A 26991-nucleotide genomic window follows, 5' to 3' on the forward strand; every position below is an offset into this window, starting at 1 on the left:
AATGTAATGTTAATTCAGAAGAACGGGGCAAAATATTTATTTTCAAGTGAATGCATTACATTTCCGTAACAACTATATCCATACCCATATTCACATATATTCATATAGGTAATGGAAGACTATTATGTCAATATAACTACTCAGAAATTGAGTCTGCATATATTCTCGCTGGCCATTACGACAAATATCTTTTATTGTGAAAGAAAAGACCACTTCGTTTCCGCTTACCGGGCTTTGTTTCTGGTAAAATTGTGAAATGTATTTGGCTGTGTGTGGATAGCAATAGCTGTCTTTTGTATGGCAAAGGGTAAGGGACAAAATTAAGACTACCTTCACTGATTTTTGCCAATGACGGACCTGGTCGGCCTTTTTAATAAAGTTAACAAGTGCCTTCTTTCAATTTCAAAGAGTAAATATATATAAAAATGTTACATAATGTAAAATATAGAGTCCCACAATGTCCCAACCAAACTAACTTGTGAAACTTTAAAGGAGCTTTATTCAACAATCTAAACATTAATCTAGCATAATGGCATGAGAGTGCAGGGCCTTGTGCACACACAGAAATTGAAAAGAGAGAATTAATACCATTATTTCTAATCAGAGTATACTGAATATAAAAACTAAAATGAGAAAACAAGACAAATCAAACAATGTTGGTGCATTGTTGAATGTAAGGCAACAGAATCAATGGCATCAATGGCAACATTTCACTAATCATTTGAAGAAAGATAATCACCACACTGTTGTACAATAGCAATTGAAAATATGTTTAGTGAATTAATAGCTTTAAATCATATCACAGTAACTGCCAGTATCAATAAACTGTCCCACAATGTGTGTACATAAATCTGCTTGTGTTGTTGCTGCACATTATCTTCACAGCAGAGTGCAAAAGGGGAGTTTATAGACATCAATTGTCCTTCCATGATCGGGATTTTCAGCAAACAGTATTTTGTCATCCACTTTTTGTTCCTCGAAAACGATTATCTAAAAGAGAACATCAAACATACTTATTCTACATATTGTACATACACAATATGCCATCGATTATCTAGAAAAACATCATATATTACATATATCATTCATATACATGGGTATACCTGATTCTCTCCACTTCTGAGCCAAGTTGCTGGGAGATAAAGGAAAAGCTGGGGACCAATGCACCAATGGCGTCCGAGGTTCTGCCCATTGACAAACACGACTCCTTTACCCCAACCCTGTGAATGGAAGCACTGGTATAGTCAGTAAAAGGTTTGTTTTCCAAACTGTATTAAAATACCTATTATCAACAGTAAAACACTGGTGTAGAGCAGTAAAATGTAAGGCATCAGAATGTGTTAAATAGATTCAAAATGTTTTAATTAGATCAAATATACAGATATATAACACTAAGATACATCATAATACTGTATATGATTGTATTAAACATTCATGCAAGTTACTGTATTACAAATCATAAACAATTCTTAAATATAAGAAATAGTAAATCAATATAAGAAATTACCTAGCTATAATAGATCAATGTTAAATATTACATACAGGGAGTCTGATGAAGGTGTCTCTGGGAGGACCATCTACATACAGTCTGGCCTGGAAAAATCCTGGAATGGACGGCGACTTGAAGTCAGACTTCCACTGACCTGAACTCATTAATCTGAAAAAAAGATCAAAGATTTATGTGAAACACTCACTGTAATCAAATTATGAGCCAAGAAGGATTTGGCAAAAACATAACTGAGTTTTGCAGTTCAGTTATTTTTATCTCTATTTTTAACCAAGTGCATGAACTATTTTGCTTGTTGTGTCCATAAAGAGGTCTAGAAGTCTCACAGAATGAAAATTCAGCTAACCAACCTTTTCATAAAGCCTGGCTTCATATCCAAACAGAAGATGGTGAATCCTGTCAGAGGGGTGTGATTCAACAGAATGTCACCCACGATACCTGTATTACAATATGAGGTTTAAACACAGAAGAAGTCAGTAATGTTACGCAGTGATTGACTTGTTTAAGTGAACAGATTCTTTCAACTTTATCTGAACTGTTCCTGATACTTCCTTTGGTTTGAACAATGTTAAAGTTAATCTTGAGAATGATTTGATTCAGGTCTGAAAATTGATGATAATATGAAGAGTTGAGATCTGAAATATACATTAGCAATGCTCAATATGTATTTATAAACTCAGAAGACTCAACAGGTGAACAAACAATAAACCAATGTGTGGCAGACACAACGCAAGACACTAATACTTGAAGTTAGAATACCTTTGCGTTGTTCATCAAGAGCTTTTCCATAGTTCACTCTTCCACAGTTCTCCACAAGCAAGCTCAAGGTCATCTCTCCCTTCAGTGCACAGAACATTAGTGTCATTTGGAAAGTTATTTAGTGAAGAGAGATTACAATGAGACATTCTGAAATTTCTCTGCTTATGTGCCAAATTGAACAAGTAAATAACAGAGACTTCTCCACATGTAATGAATACAGCTTCTCAGAATCACACTTCAGTTGTAAATTCCTCTAAATCCTGTTTGAGCACAGTTAGATACTCCAAAATTGGAATCTGCTGGATAACTCGGAATCCATCAGTGGATATTTAAATCTATCCATCTGGCTATTTGGCCATTGTTTACAACATTTGAGCCACACCTCACAATAATGGGCTTGCAACATTGCTAAATTTAATCATAATCCTGCAGCTGACTCTTTTTTTTTTTAAGCATTGTTTTGCAATATATTTCTTCACTCCAAAGACAAAGTTTAAGGATTGTCAGAGAAAACCAGAGTACCGGTCCATCAGGCAGTGCCAGCTCATGAGTCTTGTAGTCCAAACGGCCAACACATCGTCTGTCCACAAAAACCTAGAACATGAAAAGTCAAAATGACAGGATGTTTTGTATAACCTCAAAATAATATAATTTGAAACTATATTATGCATGTATTGTGTGTGTGTGTGTGTGTGTGTGTGTGTGTGTGTGTGTGTGTGTGTGTGTGTGTGTGTGTGCCTGTGGGTCAGTCGCTTTACTCTCACCAGAGCTCTGTCTCTGATGCTGTTCCTGGAGTTGAGGGTCCCTCCACTGGTGATGGTGGTCTCATACAGTGTGTAACCATATGACTGACCACTGTTATTGTTGACAGGGAGATTCTCCATGTTCACCGGCCTCTCTGACCTGTATGGCTGGATGAACAGTCAAACATCCTGACACTGCCACGCACTTGGAATAAAAAGAGTCCACCGAACAGCATGTGACAGATACTTCTGGAAAAATAAGCAGGTGTGTTGACACCTTTATGCGTGACCAAACCCAGACTGCCAGGTGTGAGACATCTGTCTTGAGCATGAGCAGTTTTTTGCTACATCTCTACACAAATGGAGACACCAAAGCAGACACACAGACTTATAACAGAGATGTTCCGTCCATCTGAAGCTCGCCACATCTTACATTTTGCTCTCCTCCTAAATATCTGACGGTATGGATAAAACATTTTTCATTATATGTATCAACTGTCACGGTGGACAGGTGCTTGCTGCCTGGAGCTTACCTTGGCGGCGAAGTGCAGGCTGTCCCAGAGTGACAGGTGCTGTTGGATGGCAACAGGGTCATATGCTCTCATCTTCTGAGGAGTGGGCTCTACGGGAAGAGGCTCAGCTGGAACACAAAAACATTTCATTAATCCTAATTACAGACTCAATTACTTTGGGTAATGCAGTCATCAAATTAATTGTTGGGTGTACATAGTCTAACACGAAATCTGTAATGGAATCAATGCACGTGGATGCTTAAAAAGACATTACAGTGGTACTGGCTGAGTAAATTCCTCATGAGTTGATATTTTGGGGTGCAATCTCCAGCCTCAGATAGCGGAGCGTCGTAATCTGCAAAGACAAACGTTTTTTAAAAACCGTAAGAAGCAGAATGCATTTGTTAAGGGAGATCGTACTCATTAAATAATAATTTGTTTTTTGGTCTCTGAGCTGAAATGTAATTTTAACCTACCATAACTGGTGACCTGAGGTTTGTAGGTACCTAAGTCCATTGCTCCATTCATGAAACCAAAGCTGGTTCCCCCATGAAACATGTACAGATTAATAGAGACGCCTCTCTTCAGGATCTCTGACACAACAGCTAGCATATCTGTAAACCATAAAGGACGTCATAACACACAAAGTGAGCCAGAGAGCAATATGCAGCAATGAAAGTGTTTTTTTCAGTAAGGCAGCAATGCTCTTCTCCGCAGGTTGAAGTGTCCTTGAACCCATAAGCTCAACAGTGACAATCTGAATGTCTGAAAACGGATATCGTCCGTTGTGAAGCTGGTAAGTGTGTAATACAATTAATTGAATGCAGAGTAATGCTGAAAAAGAGCAGCAGAAATGTTCACTGAAAAAATAATGTTGAAAAGTGTTTCCGTACCCTCAGCGTGGAACACATGGTGATGTTCTCCCCAGACGTCAAACCACCCCGACCAATACTCCATCACCATTAAAGGTTTCTGGGGCTATGCGTAAAACAGAACACATGTCTGTATTAATACATATCTTACTGCTAACCTCCTGTAATTTAAGAGCAAGTCTTCAATGAGAAACAAAATCGGCCATGTTTTCTTTTGGGCTTTTATCCCGTGCTTTTACACAATACGACGAGTATGTTGTGCAAAAGTAGAAAAACGAATAGCAAAGACTTTTTGCTGTAACAAGTAATCAGTAGTGAGTGAAAGCAACATTGCCAAAGCTGCCCATTACGATCACCTACCTGCATGTCAGCTAAGTGCTGGATAGCTCCGAATGACAGTCTCTGAAGGTTTATTGTTTTTAGAACTGAAATGAGCAAGATTTAGATCAAATGAAGGACAAAGTCAAACAATGACAAAGTATATTATGAACAGTAATCTTCAAATTAACGTTTTTCTCATTATATGAAGAAGAATTCAATCATAATAAAATAAATAATCTAAAATATAATACACTTTAAGAGATAAATTACAAACTACTACAAAAACACTGCCCTTATGACTCAAGGGTTAGTTATCTTCATCACCTCCCTCCATCCCTGCATATCTCAGGCCCTCCCAGTTGTCTGAAGTCAGCAGGAGCTCCTTGATCCCTCTGGACTGGAGACACTGCAGGAAAATATTCGGAATTAATTTCACTATAATGCAAATGTTGTAAACATCGCAATGCATGAGTAAACTCACATTCTGTATAAATGGCATGTATTTCTCATCTTTGGCATATGAACCATACTCGTTCTCAACTTGAACTGCAATGATTGGGCCTCCCTCTTCAAACTGAGAAAACAAACAAGTAAAAATATGCTTTTGTCTCTTTGAATCGCCTATTGTTATTTCAGGAAATATTATAACAAAGCTTTGAGTTTAACTTACCATCAGAGGTTTGATAACCGAGACAAGCTTGTCAAAGTACAGGTTGACAGCATCTACAAATCCAGGATAAGTTGTCCTCAACTGCATGCCTTTATCTTGCAACAACCAGCTGAAATTAACACGACAAGAACTTCTTGGCAATACTGCTAACATATGGCAATATTTTAAAACAATAGGCAAATGGTCTTACCTAGGCAACCCGCCCAAGTCCCATTCAGCGCATATGTAAGGTCCAGGACGCAGGATCACCCACAGACCCATCTCTGCTGCTAAACTGACGTAGGCCCTGAAAGATGCAGACACATTCTGCTTTATTTCAAGGACTATCCTGCATGTCTTTTGGGAATATTTAAATCTACAAAGAAGAAGAAACAGAACATAAAAGCCTTACTTGAGGTCCAACTGATCCTGAAAGTTGAACGTTCCTCTCTCAGGCTCATGCAGATTCCATGGCACATATCTGAAGAAGCAAGCAGGAAAACAATTCTTTGTAGCTTCCAAGCAATAGCGTCCAGTGGCTCGTAAAAATCCTCATATTTCCTTTGTTTCTATTTCATTTTAAGGCAAAGAGTTTCGTAAGCCATTTCATACAGACACATCTGATTTAACCTGATCTGTGTTTGACCTTCTTCAGAAACAGAACGGTGACAATCCTTTGATATGAGGCAGAGTCAAGGTGCAGTGGGAGCCTACGTGGTGAGAGTGTTGAGGCCACAGGCTTTCATCTTCAGCAGCCGGTCCTCCCAGTAGGCTCTGGGTACACGGAAGTAATGGATGGAGCCCCCCAGGATACGGAAGGGTTCTCCCGCCAGTGTGAACTGAGAGGAGTTGGCCCTCAAACCCTCCGAACGGCTCATTCTTCTCACTTCAAGGTGATGTCTGGTGGGGAAAAACTGTCAAGATAAAATATAATGGAAAAGCCCCGAAGCAGGTCATACGTGTTAGATAATAGAATTCAAAGTTGTTACTGTAATAAAGCCTTACACACAGATGGCCACTTGAAATGATGCATCTGTGGCATATCGTACATAGTATGAATATGAATGGCACAAAGTGCATTTATTTACTTACCAAGACTTAACACGAAATTCCCAAATGCAGAATAACAGAAAAACATAAACAATATTGCTGTACCATGAAGCTGAGCCTGCCTGTGAGCATTTGAAAAGAGGATGATGCTGGGAGGCCTCAAACACTGTGGATAAGGGAAACTATTGTTGTTTCGGAACAAAAAATATAATAGTGCACTGTCTGTCTCTCTCTCTCTCTCTCTCTCTCTCTCTCTCTCTCTCAGAGAAGGGAGGCATCACAGAAATGTTGGTCTCATGATATAGTTTACAATAAGAATGTGCTGGTGCACTATAGTGGGTTTGAATGTAATTACTAATAGGTTACCTTGATCAACTGTGGTCACAAGTGAGTGTGTAAAAGCATGAATGTGTGTGTGTGTGTCATGATATTTGTCTTCTCTACCCCATTTAGGATATGGTAGGGGTGTTCATTGTTTCAGAATTTTATAGTTGTTGATAAGTCAACACCATAGAACAAGGAGCAGCACAACAAATTGCAGACAATAAAAGCAAAGGGTATGTTGCACAATCTTCTTCCCTTATCATCAATCACAGTTTAAGCTAATTGTGCTCCTGGGATGTTGGGATCATGAGTTGAAAAAAGACGTAGGACGTATTACATTTTAAAAATGAATGCGAGGAGGGAGGATTTAAGTGACGTGTAATGAAGAAGAATGGACTGATCAACAAGGCGAGAACAAGACATTTGAGACTTCATTTAATTTCTCCCCTCATTAGAAAGCATCTGGAGAACTGTGAGACTTCAAGGAGACTTCTGGGAATATTGTTGCCCAAATATGCGAGACAAAGACAGAGACTAAAAATGACCTGGAGAATAATGATATTAATTAAAAGTATGTCTGTAAATACAACATGCCGTTTAGTCTAATAGGGAAAAAAAGATGATATTCTTGCATTCATGACAACAACATAATTGGATATAAAGAGAACGTGTTTGGTAGATTGTTGAACTAATCAATCTTTTTTTTGTTATTTGAAAAAGAACAAAGCAAGGGAAGTTTGAGTTGTTTTCTTTTTCTGCGTTTCTTCAGCAGCATAATTGTGCGACGGTCCCCAACCCTCAACAGTAAAAGCTGTTTGTGTGTTGTGTGTCCTACTTGTGGACTACTAACGCTAGCTTCCCCCATATCACATACTAGTTAGGTTAGGCTACACCAGCTAACACTATGTGAAACTCATTTTTCATAGAGCATGTCTAGTCTTTTGAATTATTAATTCTGGAAGTAACGTTACGAACAACCTGCGTCATGCGAATATGACCACGTAGCTCCACTTCATTCTTGTTTATCATGTCAGTTTTGACATTCTTTGCGAAACGGTTGGCCTGACGTCATGCGATACAATCGCATAACAGGAATCTAGTTGGTCTGGCGAAACGCATGCACTTTAATTCGCGTAAAACACCAGAAACGTGCAGGGTGCAACAGGAACTAAAGTGCTGTCGTTATTGCGAATGGAAAGCGTATTAATGGGTGGGCTGCGTCTGTCCCTAAAGCAACGATATTTGGTCCTGCTGTGTTTTGCTGTCGGAGCGATAATCGCGTATCAGGTCACGAGGTAAGGCAAACTCTTCAACAGCTGACATGAGCCAGAGGGATACATCTTATCTTAACCAGTAATAAGAGTCACGCATATTAATGCATTCCCTGGATGAACACCGCGCCCACTAACACCTCAAATGTAAAAGTTGTGGCCAAGCTTCTCCATGGCTGCTGCCCTATGCTTGAGTGTGTTTGCTTGGTTATTTCTACCGCCTGTAGTTCCGACTCAGCTCTTTAAAAATCAACCAAGTTGCCTGTGAACTCTCACCTGGCTCACCTGCAGGCTTGTGGACATTGAACGTGACAACACATAACAAGTAGACTTCTGTTTGTCCTGTTTTGAGGTCAGATCACCATGTGAGTCTCTATGCAAATCTTTTCTATTGCTGATTTGTGTACATATGGAGGAGAGAGCTCTCTGTAACACGATAAGTTAAATCGACTTGAGGATAGTCGGCCATAACTGAACCTGGCAAGATAACCAAGAACGTGTTCTTGTTCCCAGGTTGTGCCTCTTCTGTTGTGAGTACATTCAAATGCAGTGATAACAGTTTTCTGAACAGGTGAAACTGGGTTTAGATGTTTTGCTCAAGGGCATATTTGTTCTCAAGCTATAGCTTCCCATAATACCCTAGAAATATGTCTTCCTGGCCTTTCGATCCAGTTGCACAAGTTTATTTTCCAGTTGTGAACAGTACTTTGCCCCCGTAGGAATCGCCTTGAAGGGAGAAGAATGAGCCGTGTGGAAGGTCTGAGGGCCAACTCATCTGAGTTCACTCTGGCGGGAGAACCCTTCCGCATCCTGGGGGGCTCCATCCATTACTTCCGTGTCCCGAGAGCCTACTGGGAGGACCGGCTGCTGAAGATGAAGGCCTGTGGCCTCAACACTCTCACCACGTAGGCTCCCACTGCAACGTGGCTGGATGAATACACTTTACCTGATAACACCATGGGAACCGTGTCAGATAGACTTTTTACAAGAATAAAATGCAGTCTGGAAATCCACTGAAATCACCATTAAAATACTAACATCTGCTTTTAAAAAAATTCTCTTCTCAGATATGTGCCGTGGAACCTGCATGAGCCTGAGCGAGGGGTGTTCAACTTTGAGGACCAGCTGGATTTAGAGTAAGGAAGGATGAAGGGAGGACTTCTGAGACTCCTGCAGATGGCACTGTTGCATTGCAGAAGGTCTTAGCGCTGCTGAGAGGGTGTGCGTTCACCCCGAAGAAATGTTTTTGATTAATTAGCCGTGCACTCGATCAGTATCAGCGCTCCTTGATTCGTTGATCAGATGGCCGTTGATCCGTGAAATGTGCGGCTTGCTGTTAAGTCCAGTGCTGGAGGCAGATGTCACCTCCAAACAGAAAGATTTGATCTGGAAATGAAAGAAATCAATTGAGCGGAATATGTTAGACTGACATATCATTTGCAATTGAGTATCTGCTTTAATTGAGAATTACTTTCAGTCCCCACTTAATATCTGCAGTAGTAAAAACCTTTTAAATTGACTGTATTGATGGTAAATAGACCTCATTGACGGCACCTTTTGTTTCCTTCTCCTAGAGCTTACCTCCGCCTAGCGGGCAGCTTGGGCCTCTGGGTCATTCTGCGTCCAGGGCCGTACATCTGTGCTGAGTGGGATTTAGGGGGACTACCCAGGTAAACATCACAGTCAAGTGTCTCCTTCGCAGATATTTAGTTTATGCGTTACAGCCACAGTCACATTGTAAAGCTTTATTTTGTAATAGCCAGTGGGGTACTAAGTTAATCCCTTAAATTGGCTTGGACATGAATTGTTCCGTCAGGTAATCCTTTTTGTTAGCGTTATCTTTGCTGCCGGCTGAATCAATTAAACTCGTGGAAATAATTTGGTTACGTGAAGTATTTCAAGTGTGCCGTCTCTTGTCACCTATTTGCCGGTCTTACCAGATGTGTTGCTGCGCAACAAAGAATTTGTCTTGGTGAGAATGGTCCACCTCACAGTGTTGTACACAAGATACAGAGACAGGACATTATGCACTATATGCAAGTAACCTCTAATGTTACTCAGATGAAAGTCACTAATGATTTACCAGACTGTTAGTGAGGTATTAGAGAGAACAGTAATTAAATATGACAGGCATAGCTCCCTGAAAGGATGAATTCATTTACTTCTGTAATCAAAATAGATTTGTGCAGATAATGCGGTGAATGTGAGGGGGAAAAGACTGGAAGTAGGTATTTATGGAGTCGTTTTGCCTTCGGGGAATGTGAGGTAATATTTATTTGATAATCATCAAAACAGAGTGTTTCTAGGGGCACGCGGTGAAGCATGACTTCCTCTGCACTGCACTTTACGATAGTCATGCTCAGGTTGGTGCGATTATCTTTCGAGAGCTAAAAAAAAAAAAACCCTGAAGAGAGCCCACTGCACAGCACTCTGAGGAACTTCTGTGACACGTTGCTTTTTGGACATTTTAAAGGTTTTGTTTGTGATTTCTTTTCAGTTGGCTGCTGCGGGATCAACACATGAAACTAAGAACAACCTACCCAAGATTCACTGATGCAGTCAACTCCTTCTTTCATCAACTCATTAAGAAAGTTGTTCCACATCAGGTACTTGTAAAAAAATGTAAAGACATATTGATTGATGTATACACATTACAGTGTTTCTTTTAGAAAAAGTATACGATATTTAATGTTTTCATGGTTTACAAATCCTTGTATTCATGGTCATGTTTTACCCCTGCATGCAATATTTCTGTTACCACCTAAACAAAGTGCATTAACTAGCTGCTGTTGTCCTTTATGTTAACCATAGATAGCAATACACACTTGAATTAAATTAAAGCCATATTTTCTTTTTATCAGCTCCACGCTTCATTGAACAAACCGTTGATTTCCATTTCACAGTGCTGTTAACATTCAGCTTTAGAGGGTAGGGGAATGGTCAAGAACTGATGCCAGGCCCTAATGTGTGTCCTCTATTCGCATAATCAATGCGCAGTACTCCAACGGTGGCCCAATTATTGCAGTTCAAGTGGAGAATGAATATGGCTCCTATGCTAAAGATGGAGAGTACATGCCTTTCATCAAGGAGGTAAGAAACAAAATTGTACATCATTTGAACAATAATTGGCAGCACATAGATGAGAGTGCACTTATTGACTTTTTCCTCCCAGCTGTCCTTTTTCAATTGCTTATATTTCAGAAAGAGCCCCCACTCTTTTGTTTATTTGCCTCCGTAATCCTCCATCTTTCCAGGCGTTGTTGTCCAGGGGCATCACAGAGCTGCTGCTGACTTCAGACAACAAGGAAGGACTAAAGCGTGGAGGAGTGAAAGGAGGTATTGTCAAGCGCTGACAGACAAACAAGAGCATGCATACACACACACACAAACACACACACACACATATATACAGTATGGCGTTTGGTGTGTTGTGTTTTCACACAATGACGAGGGATTCTGAGCCAAAGGGTGGCCTGGTGTCAGGCAGCTGCAGTCCTGAACTCCACACAAAGGATTCTGTCTTGTACCAGAAAATTGTTTTCTTTTTGCAACAACACTGGCATAAACATCGTGATGCTGCAATATAAGTACTTTGTTTGACACATATGCTATTTTAATGCACAGGCATTAGAAATTATTGTTTTTAAGCCTCAATAGCCTTCACTGAGATGAAGAGTGTTTCTGTTTTAATTAGCATCCAAACATACATTGTTGTCGCCCATCATCATAATTGGAGGAGAATCCTCTAGAGTGTTGTTATAATAAACCCTCCTCTGGGTATTTTTTATAAAGTGTGCAGATTTCTTAACTGTGATATACATGTCATGGTGAACAGTTGAAGTTTGATGCCTCGTTGCCTGATTTTTAATACAGAAGCTTGCATTGACTTCTGTATGGACTTAGAGGTGCCATGCTGAACTGCTAATACTTCTTTAAAGACAAGAAAAGAAGCTTGTGAGGGTTTTAGTACAACTGAAATCAAAAACCATTTCTAAAGGATGTTTGGTATTAGTTTGAACTGATGTTCTGCTTCTTTTATAGTTTGTGTTTGCTTGAATAATATTGCTCTACCTTTTTTGTGTCTGCAGCACTAGAAACCATCAATTTCCAGAAACTGAACCCGAATGACATCAAGTATCTGGATGGAATACAAGTGAGTCTTATTTGTGTGTTGGGTTTTCATTGTTCATTATTGTTCATTGTCCATGTTTATGGACTCAGTCATTGCTAGTTTTCTGATCTAATCAAAGATCAAACTAAACATCAAACAGACACATCATTAGCAACCCTTGCTCTTTCCAGTAAATAGACTTTTAAAAGGAATAGAGACCTGAAAGAGTATCTTTAATCTTTAAGACAATTTATTGAAGGTTTGTGCAAATAGGTAGTTACTGAAAAAAAATGGAAAGGTCCTTCAGACAAATCTTTTGCTTGATTGACCTTTTATTTCTCTCCCACTATAGCCTCACAAACCGAAGATGGTGATGGAGTACTGGTCCGGCTGGTTCGATCTTTGGGGGGACCTTCATCATGTGTACACAGCTGAGGGTAAGACAGACTCAGCGTGGGTAGACAGGATTTCTTTAGAGAGAGCGATAGCACCAAAACAGGTGTTTATGTGAGAGTAAGACAGGATTCCTGCTGAGGGATTCTTTGTTGAGGATGAAACAGTTTCTTTCTGTACAGCAGGTCGATAATACTGGCTAATTTGAGATGGAGGTAAGACAGGTTTTGTGCAGCAATCCAATATAGAGCCTCTGAGGGTAAAACAGACTGTCTTGAGGGTAAGACAGAGTCTTAGTTCCTGAGGGTAAGAAAGGCTCACTGAGAATGAAACAGTCTCTGTGCCAGGGGAGACTAAGACAGGGTGTGGACAAGCTCTCTGCTTTGGAGGTTGTGTAAGATAAATTCTCCAGACTGAGTGTAAGAAAGTCCCTCTAACATGCTGGTTCCTTAACAACAGGCACAGAGCCCACTCAGTGCAGCTGGGATGTACAGCTTAGCATATGGCCATTTCCTCCTTGTTTTGCGGCTTTGTCAGAGATTTATAGACTTTTCATGCACGCTACGTTGCGAGCCAAGTATCACAAACCAGAGTCCGTGTCCCACCCTCTCCACTTTGTCCCCGGGTCGTACATTTGATGTTCAGAGGCCGGATTTTTCAAACATTTTCTTTGTACAGGATTGTTCAAAGATGTGCTCCACCGATTGTCACGGACTGTACCGAACCCAGGTGGAGGTGTTACACTTTGTAGCAGTCGTATTCATCTCTTGTCCTTGCACTTCCTCTTTATCCACATGTGGATCGCTGTAGCTACACATAAACACGCAGATACACACTGGGCTTGTTTTGCCCTTGGTTGCATTAAATGAGGTTTCAGTTGACGGGAACATATCATTGCGTACTTTCCTATTAATTAGATTGCAATGTCCTATAAATAGGGCTGGATTATCATTCAATATGATATTTTATCGTCTTTCAATGGAATCATATATTGAGATATCATGATAAACACTTTGATGTCTTCTAAATTCCTAATAACAGGCTCATACTAACACACATTTCTCAAATCTGATGTGGAATATATTGAGGGAATATCAATTGAAGATTGTGGTTTTGTTTTTGCATCACACTTTACATTACGAATCAGTTTAATGCAATTAACAAACTCGTCTCCAACTGGCAGTCTCCAAGTAACAAGCTTCTCCAACCTTTCATTTATATATTTCCCCTAAAATTTCAGTTGAAACTTATTTAATTTTTCACTTCTGTCCATCCTGGAAGAGGGATCCGTCTTCAGCTGCTCTCCCCGCGGTTTCTTCCTTTTTATTTTGTCCTGTTAAAGAGGTTTTGTTTTTTGTTTTTCTTATCCGATGCAAATTGAATTGAGCCTGAACATAAGACATGACAATAATGTGAGATCTAGGACAAAATTATGTTTACGTCTACTGTGTCTCACCAAATGGATTGTGTGTATCATCGTGGCCTAACAATGGTGTTGAACACACGCTCATCCTCATAAAACATTCATGGAGCATCTTTTTTGGAAGAATTTGAAATCCTCTCAGTTTACATTCCTGACTGCGTGCTATCAGTCTTCCTCTTCTTGTTGGTGCATTGCTACATTTCTTGGCTCCTAATTGCACCAACTGTCGATTATTGGAATAGTGTGAAACCATTGGCAGGACTGTGTATCATGTCACTCGTGCAGTTGTGGAAGGATTCATATCCTTTAATTAACTAAATGGGACGAAACAACAATGTAGAAATCTTACTAAGTTAAAATACATAGGCATTTTCTACTAAATGTACTTAAAGTTGTAAAAAAAAGTACTGAAAGCCCATTTCGTAGTGGCATATACTGTGAAATGAAAGTATGAAACTTAATTTCAGAATATACTGAATATAATAATGCAGAATAAAAAAATCAATCTGCATTGATAACAGGCTTGAATATTTGTATTACGTTTTGAGAAAAAAAGTGGCATCGACTAAAAAGACTTGCTTTAGAAGGAGATTTTGCAGGAAATAAGCCATAAGCTATTTAGGTTTGATTACCTTGTCCTGGCGGCTGGTATGGACCCTTAAAGTAGTACAATATTAATGTTAAAGAGTCTGCAGCGAAGTCATATAATATGTACTCGACACAGAATCTCCCACATACCAGGAGACCGCAGCCAGGAGAGTGATCTTTGGTGTAATACACAGGGGAGACATACATGCTTCACATTTTGTAAAGACTAATGCTATCACCATATTGAGTACTCTCAGAAACCTTTCATTTTAAATACACAGAGCAGAGCCTCAAGCTTCCATTTTACTCTCTGTCATTCCCAGCAGCCATCCACATCTTAACAAAAAAATGAAAGGCTTCCTTATGTATTTATTCCTCGGTGAAAAGGGGATATGGGGGGGGGGACCCTTGCCATGCAGAAAGTGTCACAGCTGTGAAATGAACGCCGGGGCATTCAGAGGGGATTCATGTCCTTGACAGTTCATTACTCTACAGACTGCTACACACCCAGCAGTTGGTCACAGCTAGTGCCGCCACCGTGAAGCCAAGCGAGTCCGGCTCTGTCGCTCAACCTGCTCCATTGTTATTCACTCAGGCTCATGCCCTTGATTCAAATCATTAACGTCAGTCCAATTTGCCTACTAAGGTCCAATTTGAATGCTTAATTACTTGCCCTGCTATGTTCGCTGCAAAATATAAGTTGCTAATTAGTGCAGGGAGGAGGGCAATTTTTTATGGTCGTGAGCATTGCCCCGTAATGAATTTTAGTAACCTGTAATTGGATGTGAGGCGGAGGTCCGTACGTGTTTCAATCGAAGTGGAATTGAGGGCAGCAGGATTATTGAGACAGTGGCTTGTTAAATCAAATTGATTTTTTGGATCTTAATGTTTAGCTTTGTATTTGTTATTCTCAGATTTACTCTTTTTACTTTTTAGGATAAGTTGTCGACTTTATGTGGGATTTGTTTCTTTCACTCTTTTGACAGACATGGTACCTGTGGTCACGGAGATCCTTAAACTAAACATGTCCATCAACCTCTACATGTTCCACGGAGGGACAAACTTTGGCTTCATGAGCGGAGCGTTTGCCGTTGGAATGCCGGCACCTAAACCCATGGTGACGAGCTATGGTACGTATAATGAATATGTTTGTGACCCGACTTTTATGACACTTGAAGGAAATAAATCCCCGTGAGTTAGGAGGAGAAGAAAATTCTCATACAGGGTTGATAGGTCGGGGGTTGAACTGGGTTCATGCCACAAGGATTCAACACAAAACTGCATTTTAATAACCAGACACATTCACAAGTACTTCAACTTTAATTTGATCTGAATCAGACCACTAATTCTGCACCAAAGTAGGCTGAAAGAAACGAGTGCACATAATTATCAAACAATAACCTTCTTTTTGAAATACCGTCAGTAAGTACAGTCTGAGCCAATTTTGAATAAGAGATTAAAAAAACCATGATTAGGATTTTTGAAATGTCTGTAGATGGCGCTATCCCTACTCCTGAGCTTCTGACCTTCGGCTGGTTTAAAATTTGAATATGCAGTGCACATTAATGAATTAATTACCTAATAAAATGCACGTGAGATGTAAATTAAAGATGGTACAATGGGTTTTATATTCTCCTCTAGGGTGCTTAACATTGTAATGACCTCGTTCTTGAGGAAAAGAGGAGAATTATGAAAACCGCTCCCCAGCAGGGAAGACCACCTCTGACCTTCAGCAGCCGTCGTACCTGTGTTCACTCCTCTCGACGCCTTTTACCTTTTTGCCTCAAGAAGGCTCCATTTTCTGTCAAGATAACCTAAAATGTGTCTCGGCCCGCCGCTGTCTCAAGATGTTTGATAGGGGAGCACACTGAAAGCATCTGCCACGGTAAGAGGCATCCCTGCTTCTCTCCGGCTCCCGAGCCTGCTGTTCTGATAGCGCATTATCTTTCAGATTACGATGCTCCATTATCCGAGGCTGGGGATTACACCACCAAGTACCATCTTCTGAGGAATGTATTCAGCCGCTACCACGGTGAGTGTTGTGTGTTGTTGCTCAGTCGGGGCCCCACATCTTCTGTTTCTCTTTCTCTCCCTCTCCTTTCATCTCCCCACTTAAGTTAATTCTCCTTGTAGAACCTGCTCTCTGTTGGCTAAACCAGGATAACTTTGCATATGATTACAAGCACGGATTAGATATGGGTTTGTGTGTGTGTTTGTGCATGTGTGTGTGAGATTTCTGCCCGAGTCAAATACCCTCAATTACTGCCCATTGTGAAAATTACATACTTGGCCTTTTACCATGTTTATTGCTGATGCCGTTTTCTCTATTCTTAAAACAAGGGTTTGTGGTTGGGGCCAGAAGTCTTGAGTGTTTTGTGACCGAGACCGAAAATGTAGCTTTTGGCAATCTGGGATTGAATCCAGCCCAACAAAGTAATAATTTGCCCGGACTTGTGGTGATCGAAGGTAGTTTGAAAGGCTGCCTGTGCATGATTCATCCTTATGTGTTGTTGTTTGCTGAACAATGAGCAGTGGCCTGGATATGAGAGTGAGTCTGAGGAGGCTTTTTGTTCTGCTCAGCAACTACAAAACACATGACCCAATTCTTTAATTAGATCATTTTGATATTTGATCACTGTTTGGTTGTCAAATCATGTACGCTGTGTCAGTTACTCTTTACCCTGTAGTTTGTTTTTGTATAACCTGGCATGGATTCAGGCTGATCTGTCCAAAGTCGAACACTGATCTGTTACAACACCATGGATCCTAAGATAGACCTGTGACATAAATGCTTTGGGGCTTTCTTATTATACAACGCAGTATATAATCTTAAACATTCATCTGTGTGAGCACTTGCAGTATGTCAGATCACTATGGATGATATCCCTTTGTGATTTGAGGTACTCGTTCTTGTAATCATCTTCTGTGAGGAAGGTCAAATGTCAGTTTCTCTTACCCAGCAGCACACCTCCACAGCCGCTACTGTGCAGGATTATATGAAGAATTTGATTTTTTTTTTTTGTGGGAAAAATTCCAGATCTGTGACGTAGCTTCATCGACATGTCTTTTCAACACTAATTCTTCCCCTCTTAGATTTTAAAAAATGATTCACACTAACAAAGGCACTGACGTCGCAGAGAGCCATTTTGGAGAAAGGTGTCGGCCGTTATCCTCCGCTTTTCTTAAGTGATCCAGCTGTTACCGCTTGGCGATAAGGAAATGCTGTCAAGCCTTTTTCCGGAGGGACCACTGGTGTCTCTGCAAGCTTTAGCACCTTTTTAAAAGCAGCGAGTGGGCATGGGAAACCACTGTTAACTGCAGCACAAACTGGATGCTGCTGTGGTGGGTAAATGGCTCACCGGAGGAGCCTTCTAGGAAGTTTCCATGGTCACCTTTATGATCGGTATTGAGTGATTCATTGTCTTTAGAGCATGGAGACTCCTGCAAGAGAAGGCAGAATGGAATAATATGCTGTGCTTAAAAAGCTCAGGAGAAGGTACAATAGTTTTTGTGTGTTTTAGGGAATTGTTCTGCTGGTTAAACTTGAATTACGCTGGCCAAGAGTTAGTAAATCATCCTGCCTTTTCTATGTACCAGCTGTGCCCAGATAGTTGTTTGGACTCAACATGGTTTATGATTATGTTCATTCCATCTTTTTTTATTTCTCAGGTGGGATATCGTATGTAGATGAGTAGATGCAAAAGCTTTACCTTGGCAAGTTTTTAGGAGATTTCTTCAAAGACCAGGAATATCCATTATTTACTCCCTTCTCTGACTGAATGTGAGCAGTGTATGCATCATGTTGTAATAATCCTCCCGGGAAAATAAAGGATGAAAGAAATGTTAATGAGTGAATGTACAGACAGACGAACTGCATCCTAGCCTCATTTTCCGCCGCTTGTTTTTCAGCCCAGCCTCTCCCTGAACTGCCCTCTCATCAGGAGAGGAGAGCGTACCAGTCTGTTGTCATCCAGCAACACCTGTCTCTGTGGGACAGTCTGCATTTCACTGACAAGGTAAGCTACAGATGCACAGAGAGTGCCAACATAGGAGGCACAGAAATAATAAACATCACCCATGTAGCCTCGCTCAAAACAAGTCAGAAGGTTGCTGTCAGTCAGACGACAGTAATCCATGAAATATTTAATGTATAAGTAATACACAAAAGCCAACGCAAAGACAATTTGCTGTCAATTATGTGGATGTGCAGCCATTCTGTGGTCTGTTTACTTCTTAAACAATGTATTCTAGCCTTGCATAGCACATGAGAAGTGTGATTCCCTAAGACCGTCCGAGTCCCATGACGGTGTATTCACAGTACAGTTACAGAAGCACAAGCTCCTTATCACACCTGTTATCACACCAATACGTATTATTATTGTTTGTTAGTAGCTTTGCTAGCCATATTTTAGAGTCAAGCAACATTAGCAAACAATATACACAACCGCACATTTAGGTTACGATAAAGAATCATTGCAGTGGATGTATCTTCCAAACATGTTTGAATGTATCTCTATTGAGTGGATTTGTAGTATGCTCCAATAAAACATTTATCATATGTGAAGTAAGTTTTATATTCTTTGCACATATTTGATTTGGTCTATCCAAATTAAAGAAAACATACAATATGCAGTAGTATATGTTCCTCTCACACATAAACCAAACCTCACACAGAATCATTTGATTTCTTGATTTAAAGAAATTAAACAATCTAATCTGAAGCCCTGAAAATCACAATGTAAGGCTGCAGAGGTGGCTGTGGTAATCTGAAAGAGAGAGAGCTGAGCTTGCAGCTAGTCCACCACACAGCTGGATCTATTGAGGAAGGACGAGAAGTAAAATGAGTAGCACTCCCCCCTTATTAAAGAACAACTGCTGACGAGGTGCCCCTGAGCAAGACATTCTCTCCTGACTGCACTAGTGGCCTCCTCGGGGACCAGCAGTAGCACAACGGTGTGCAGCTTTTGTGGCAGTAAAGCAGGTTGTTGTGAAAATATAACACGAATGCAGCAGAACATTTCCTTTTGCCAAAAGATTGGTTAAAAACCTGTTTGGAGGCTGTCATCATGTCCGCTCGCTTTCATGACCACCAGTTTAGTTGAGCCATTTACACCATGCTCTTCAGGGGCATTACAATTCAAACCAGATGTAGCACGTCTGGCAGTAGCGCACCACATTCATCATTCACTCCCCGTCGCAATAATTTGCTTCCCTCTGAGACGACAATTACTTTGCCCCTGACCAGCCACACACCCTTGTTCAAAGAGAGCCGTTTTCTCTGCAGAGGCTTTAGAGTGACTGAGTGGGACGTCTTGAGTTTGATATTGTATCTGTGTGTCTGCAAGTACGTGGTTAATCGTGTCATAGCAGCGAGTGTTTATTGTCTCGTGGAGAGTGCATAATGCACCTCCCAAGGGTACGCGAAGGAATGCTGCTGAATGCTGCGGAATGAAAGAATTGCTCTGAACGCCAGACAGGAAAGCTTCATTAGGTTTGATAAATCATCACTTTGGGTGAAGCCATCTTGCGAGTGGGAGATTGCGCAGCGGGAATCATAAGATCCCATCTGCATGGAGAGTGGATTTTGAGATTGTGTGTTCACTTTAAATAAAGCAAATTTCATGTGACAACAAAAAAAAAAAACATCTATAAAAACGTGAATTTCTGCAGCACATTTAGACCCCTGGGTTTAAAAGGTAACAAAACTTGTGTCCGTCTTAAGCTCTTCATTTTCTTTTTTTTTTAAGCCTTTCAAGTCAGAGAGGCCGGTGAACATGGAGAATCTCCCTGTCAACAACGACAATGGCCAGTCTTACGGGTACACGCTGTATGAGACGTCCATCACCAGCGAGGGAACCCTCAACTCAAAGAACAACATCAGAGACAGAGCTCTGGTAAAGACAGGAAGACGGGCATCAACATAATCCACAACCACACATTTACACTGTTCTTTGTGAGAAGGTCTGCACGAAACAACTTGTTATTTGAAATCACAACACTGATCAGTGTACTTGTGGAGGACAATCAACAAGCTCAGGCTGCTACCAGTTGCTCTGGTGTTAAAAGGATGTCACACAGTCGTTGGAGCGTTGAGTTCTAAAAGTTTCTCTTTAGTGAAGGAGAAGAGAAGTGTGACGTCAAGACAAATGCATGACTGCTTCATGTTGAGGGCAGGTGTTACGATTATTTTATGGTGGAGAAAATGTATATTTTCTTCACAAAATGTGTTGTGCATGGCATCAATAACTCAATTCTTATTGTATGTATCTTGATGTGTGATCACATTAGCGACACAAATAGAAGAATGGTTACTGATTTGGTGTATTTTTTTTTTCTTCAAAATATTTGCTTACATTTTTTTTCCTTTTCTTCCTAGGTTTTTGTCGGCAAATATTTTATTGGTGTTCTGGATTATACAACGCAAGAACTTGCACTCCCTGATGGGAAGGTACCGTGTGTGTGTGTGTGTGTGTGTGTGCTTCTGTATGTAGTTACTGTAAGTGCTAGTCAACTGTAAGCCACTTTCAAAAGCATAACTTTGTTAATATTTAACAGCATGTGAAAGCTTCAGGGGATGCTGATAGATGTGTTTTGGCAGCAAAGACCCCGTTTTAAGCCAACAGCAAACCTTCAAATGACTGTTTATCGCAACAAATTTCAATAGTCGACTTCAACCTTACAGAAAAGTGCTGAGTCAGAGCGGCCTTGATCAATTACTAAAGCCAGAGCAGCTGAAAGGAATTTCAGCCTCCTTTGTTTTTTTTGTAGTACTTTCCATCGAGGAATACTGCTGTATTTCAGTAATGCATCTCATGTTTTATGCATTTTTCCTCTGAAGGGAAAAAGAACTCTGAGTTTACTGGTGGAGAACTGTGGGAGAGTGAATTATGGGAACAGCCTGGATGAGCAGCGCAAAGGTACAAGTGTTCTATAAACTGATGGCTTTGCAGATGTTCCAGTCAGCAAAAGTCCTGCTGATTGATCTTTTTCATTAGATACCTTGTAGGAAAGTAATTAACAGCATCTTGAGCCTTATGCAACACAAGGGATATTTTTGGCTTTTAAGTTTTTTGATCATTCTGGCCGTGTTGATGCAGATGGCGTGGACATTTTTTTACTATTTTCCGCCAGATTGAGCCATTTCGTCATGTTGTCCCTGGGGCAAATACATGCTTTTTTCCCTGGTTTCCCCAAGGTGTATTGCTGCTGTATTATGGAGCACTGCAGTGTTCGATGCAACGCATCAAAATCAATGTGTTTTTAAAGAAAATACAATACAAACCAACAATGCTGAAACTACGTAAACAAAGCATTCATTTGAAGGGTTGAAATTCTGAAAATGAAAGGTAGTGATGATCGCGGAGTTGGTTGAAAAATTCAACTCAGTGAAAGTGGTGAATTATATCAGTATATAATATTATGGCAGTTTTTGATGCAACCATTTTTTTTCTCTAAGGACATCAGAGCAACTTTTTTTAAAGGGATGCACAAAGGTTAAGATCCATAAAAAAAGAAAAATCCAATTAAAGCAGCTTTGCCTCACCTTTCAGGTCTTGTTGGAGATATCGAGTTAAACAAGCGGCCCCTCCGTGACTTCATCATTCGTAGTCTGGACATGAAGCCGGGCTTTGTAAACAGGTGGGTGTCTTTCAGTTATTACCCAGTTTCCCCTGCATGTTTGTGTTTCTCTGTCATCATTACGCCTGCCTGCTCCTGAATCAATCCAGCTGATTACCTCTCTGCTTAACACAATTACAGTGGGGAACATGATGGCAAAATGCAGAAAACCACAACACAGCCATCCAATCCGGCGTGTTGTGTTAAAACATCTAAAATGATCAGCAGCGCAGTAGGTAGATCAGTTAAGATCTGTACTTTTATCAACGTTCTAGAGCCTCAACATGAGAGGAAAATCTTCTAGTAGAACAAGGTGTTCATACAGTGTTAGCAGAATCCAAACTATGTTCGAAGTGGATACAATAATAAAGACACCTTGTGAAAGCGAGAGATGAAAACACGATTCATCCTAAGTTACATTTTAGTGAGCAGCAAGTGTCTAAATTATTTCAGCATTATGACAAACGTGCAGCATCAGCAAAGAAGAGCAGTAATTAAATGCTGTAGTAACACACCAACGTGGATAAACCTTTTAACGGGACAGTTGTTCAATCGTACAATATATTTCCCGAAGAACTGACAAGACCGTTGAATCAACACCAAGACACCGACTAAATACAAATGTACACAACCTTGTACGGTGCCAGTGTAAACGAATGCTGTGCGATGACAACAAGGGAAATGGTGTGAGCCATTTGGAATCGGGACAGGTTTAGATTTGCTGGATGACAAAGGTTGTCTTGGATGCTAAATTTCTTGCAAACTGTTTGACAGAATGGCGGATCTGCAATGTGGCACCCATCCCATAATAAATATTGATATTTTCACTACAACAACCAAGCATTATAAGGACATTTTGGCCGGACCCAGTGCACCCCAAGGTGCGAGTGCATTTCCCTCGTGATGTTTTCATATTACTAGATTATGATGCATTCCCGTGCATTGATAATCACATGGAACATTAGTGTCATTAACGCCAGATTGAAGTCAAACATCATCCACGACCCTTCGTAATCACAAAATCTTTGTTGATATTTAGAATTTGTAGGTGTTCTCTTGTAATATGTACCCTCTGTGTGCAGCTCATATTTGTTGCGCAGACGATAAACATCGGGTTCAGTCGGATTGGCTGACCCTCTAGCTTATTTACAGGTTCACATTTGTACTTAGTGGACTATTTAACTACTTTTTTTCAAGTCATTGTGGGTCTCTCTTCATGTGCTGAAAAATTTTGCAATCTCTTTTCCTCAGCGCTGTGTTGCAAATGTCAAGGCCTGAAGCCCTTTATGAATGAACACTGAAAAGCTATAACTGAGGAAGAATTGTTCTTCTATCATGGCAACCTTTTGAGTTTACTCAGAGGCAAAATATAACCTTATAAGCAAAACAAAGATATTGATTGGGAATATTTCCCCCGTCGTCTATGTCCAAAGTTTCCTTTGACATTTACTGTCGGCATATGAATACGAATGACACGACACACCGAAGACCTAAAAGTCCAGACTGAGTTTTTGAGAAACGCTGCCACGGACTTTATCTAAACAATACATTAGATGCATCAAGATGTGTGCTTTCATTCCATGAAATGTGCAGTGTTGTTGAAAGTCTAATCTGAGCAAAAATGAAAAGTGCAATGTGTTCTTCTTTTACAGTCTTGAGGGTTCAGGCCTCTGGCTGTCTATGCGTCAGCGGCCCACCTTCCCAGCTTTTTTCCAGGCCAGACTCTATGTGAACAGTTCTCCTAAAGACACCTTCATCAAACTCCCTGTGAGTGGCCTGCAATCAGTACAGCAGCACTACAGACTACACACTACCACAGACAATATCTCTTTGACACAAACTGAACCCGAAAATGGAAAATGTCTTTGGCACGGGGCTGTATTTCTGGATTAAATTACAGTATACGTCTGGTGTTTGGGTTATTTTGCCCCACTCTCATAGATTCACAATGAGACATTTTTTAAAATCAAATACAGATGTCAAAGTTGTACCTCCTCTGGAATAAACAGACATCCAGCTGTCTGTACTTTCATAGATAATTCACATACTTCTGTTTACCGCACATTGTTTTGGTAAGTTATTATTATTATTGAGCTTTGGCAAGACAATTCTGACAGCGCCTGACTGACATTTCTCATACAGTTCCTGTCCAGCGAGCTTGTCTTCATCACATAGACATGTCGTTCTCTCCTTTGTTGACCTGATAGGAATTTCGACACCAGAAATTCAGATTCAGCGTGAATTTATTCACATCTTTTATTTGATATTTCATTATGTACAGAGCTTTATTGAGTGCTAGCTCACTTTTAATTTATTGGATATATTTGCATAATAATATCACTTCATTAGTGAGAACAGAGAACATCTGAAAAGGCTCCTCACAGAAAAAGAGGTTCTGACGATGATCCAATTTTTATGCTACACTGCATAATGCAGTTATTGATTGAATAAGTGCTTCCGTACCCCTCCTGTTATACTGTACATCGCTCATTTCATTGGCTGAACCTGCTTCCTGTCGGGGTAAACGGTCACTGGTTGTGTTCACAGGGCTGGAGCAAAGGTGTAGTGTTTATCAACGGCAAGAATCTGGGTCGCTATTGGTCCATCGGTCCTCAGCAAACTCTGTACGTCCCAGGCCCCTGGCTTCACAGGGGGAACAACCAGGTACAGTTCTTCTGTCTTTTACAAACGAGATACTTCTATCAAAGTCACTTCAGCACTAGTAATCTTTCACTAAGGCTAACCTCAGTCCCATATGTGTGTTATTAAACAAAATATAGGAAAACAACTAACTACTAAACCCTTTAAGTCATATTTAAAGCACTTTTCAGTTTTCACATGCAACCCCTGAGCTGAGAGTTATATATCAAGTGTGTGACTCTTCAACCAGTTTCATCAAATCTTACATGATTATGAGATATAACAATATAAATAAATATAACGAGCTGCGGATCACCAGGAAAAACGGTTGCCAAATTTCTCCAGACGCTCTTGAAGTAGAAATACAATTTTGCCACACGCGTTTCATTAACTTACATTTTCATTCCTTCACTGAAATATATTCATTTCTCGATAAATCAATTGCTTTGTCTAAAAGATGTTTGGAAATGAAGCAAAATACACCATCACTTGTTTGGTCTCACTAACAATACAGGCCCCGCAAATATTCAATTTACAATGATGGAGCAAAGCATCAAATCCTTGAGAAGCTTGAACGAGAACATGTTAATCATTTGAGTATGTTATCAATGTTGTGTTTTGACAACACAGACATTTAAAGGACTGTGTGGCGTCCGTGGCAGATGTACACATTTAGCTGTGTAGCTCCTTCAGTCACGTGCTCCTCACCTCATTAATATGGCAAAGTTAAAGCACGTGACAGGTCCACAGTTACTACAGCTACTGATATTCATCACCCTGCAGTCTTTTTTCTTTTTGTGCATTTGTGCTTTATTTTGATGGTGAGAGAAAATACAGGCAAGGTAGGGGAGAGAGGAAATAACAAAGGGCCCTGGACTGGACTCGACCCCAGGACTCAAGGACTCAGCCTTAATAATATGCGCCAGTGAGCAACTGGGGTGCTTCTCTATCACCTTGTAGTTTATGCTGTTGATGCCTTCGCTACATCTACTGTATCTCATGTGTTTCTTCTTCTTGGCTTTCGCAACTTTTCTATTCTGATCATGTTATTTACCTTAGTGCTCAACCAACCGCTCTCGCTGTCCTTTCATGGCCTCAGCTAAACTAGTTGTTTTTTGTTGTTGCTGTTGTTTCAGGTTGTAGTGTTCGAGGAGCAGGAAACTGATGGTAAGATTCAGTTCAGCAGCAGCCCTGACTACGGCATGGCCGTTGATGTCCAGTGAGGAGGGGGGGTGAGCAGCGTGGTTGATGGGAGAGTATTTTGGGGAAAGGCCACACAGCGATTTGCCGTGAGCTTCGTGTACTCGGGGCACCAATGCCGTGCCGCGACCGGCAGCACTCAAAAGTGACACAACATGGCATCTGTCCTATCAGAAGACACCAACGCAACAGTGATCCAGATTAGTCTTTAATTCAGTGACTATTTATTATGACGTTCTATCGAATCCTTTTTGTTCCATTTAGCCACGGTATCATTAACTTGCATTCATGTACTTCATAATTGTAGACCACAGGGCTGTCTTTTATTATCTTAAAGTGTTTCCTCCCACAGACTTAATTTATAAATTAGGCTTTGTAAAAATACATTTTTTTTTTTTTACAACCTCTGTGTCAGTATGGCAGCTTGTGAACTGCTTCATTTGTCCTGCACAGCGAGAGCCTGTTTGATATAGAACTGGTTATTTTTCAAATGTACCTTCTTATGATATGCTGTGAACTCCTGCAGCGAAGTCGAGATCAAAAGCTGTCTTTGAAGAGTGTCTTTTAAAAACTCATCTGTTGTGTGTGTGGTGCTACCAGCCTGCCATCGCACCTATGTTCTTTCAGGAATGCTGCGCTGTCCCATTTGAATGACTAAGCAGTGTACTGTATGGCATTGTACAAGCTACATGTGGGTAAACCAGGGGCAGAAGTTTGATTTTAAAGGTGTGGGGGGGGGGGCACAGCTATAAGTACAAGCACAAATCCTCAAAAGGGCTTTATTTATTTTAGATACTCATACCCGAGGTGGATCAAAGCACAACCATGTTTTTTCATAATTTTGATGATGATGAAATATGTTATACCTAATGTAATACTTCATACAGACCAACTGAGAGAACATCTTCTCTGCGCTGAAGCTTGAAGGTAGCTTTAAGGAGGGTTTTTGTGTCATTACCACCTGCGTTTTCTTTAATAAAAAAATTTAAAAACAGTCAAGGGGCCTCTTTA

At 40.4% G+C, this 26991-nt stretch overlaps 2 protein-coding genes across 2 annotated transcripts; one reads left to right on the forward strand and one right to left on the reverse strand.

The window, feature by feature from the left end:
- Nucleotides 1-879: 879 nt before the first annotated feature.
- Nucleotides 880-6262, reverse strand: LOC306700909 (beta-galactosidase-1-like protein 2; the record flags this gene model as incomplete). The annotated part of the gene is made up of 18 exons (XM_079166056.1): nucleotides 6078-6262; nucleotides 5776-5844; nucleotides 5575-5670; nucleotides 5385-5493; nucleotides 5196-5288; nucleotides 5039-5120; nucleotides 4754-4818; nucleotides 4415-4499; nucleotides 3998-4135; nucleotides 3796-3876; nucleotides 3543-3649; nucleotides 3031-3177; nucleotides 2789-2860; nucleotides 2267-2345; nucleotides 1858-1945; nucleotides 1543-1657; nucleotides 1104-1220; nucleotides 880-990 (listed from the first exon to the last, which is right to left on the reverse strand). Exons 1-18 carry the CDS (start codon nucleotides 6239-6241, stop codon nucleotides 880-882), a joined length of 1818 nt encoding a protein of 605 aa, XP_079022182.1. The 5' UTR covers nucleotides 6242-6262.
- A 1357-nt stretch (nucleotides 6263-7619) lies between these two features.
- Nucleotides 7620-26968, forward strand: LOC306700570 (beta-galactosidase-1-like protein 2). The gene is made up of 19 exons (XM_079165620.1): nucleotides 7620-8032; nucleotides 8728-8913; nucleotides 9076-9144; nucleotides 9583-9678; nucleotides 10506-10614; nucleotides 11006-11098; nucleotides 11263-11344; nucleotides 12097-12161; nucleotides 12472-12556; nucleotides 15510-15653; nucleotides 16475-16555; nucleotides 18433-18539; nucleotides 20271-20417; nucleotides 20900-20971; nucleotides 21362-21440; nucleotides 22074-22161; nucleotides 23793-23907; nucleotides 24688-24804; nucleotides 25917-26968. The coding sequence occupies exons 1-19, from the start codon at nucleotides 7929-7931 to the stop codon at nucleotides 26001-26003; spliced, it is 1926 nt and encodes a 641-aa protein (XP_079021746.1). The 5' UTR covers nucleotides 7620-7928; the 3' UTR covers nucleotides 26004-26968.
- Nucleotides 26969-26991: the final 23 nt, after the last annotated feature.

This window comes from Pholis gunnellus (genome assembly GCF_910591455.1).
Source record: "Pholis gunnellus genome assembly, chromosome: 9".
Taxonomy (NCBI): Eukaryota; Metazoa; Chordata; class Actinopteri; order Perciformes; family Pholidae; genus Pholis; species Pholis gunnellus.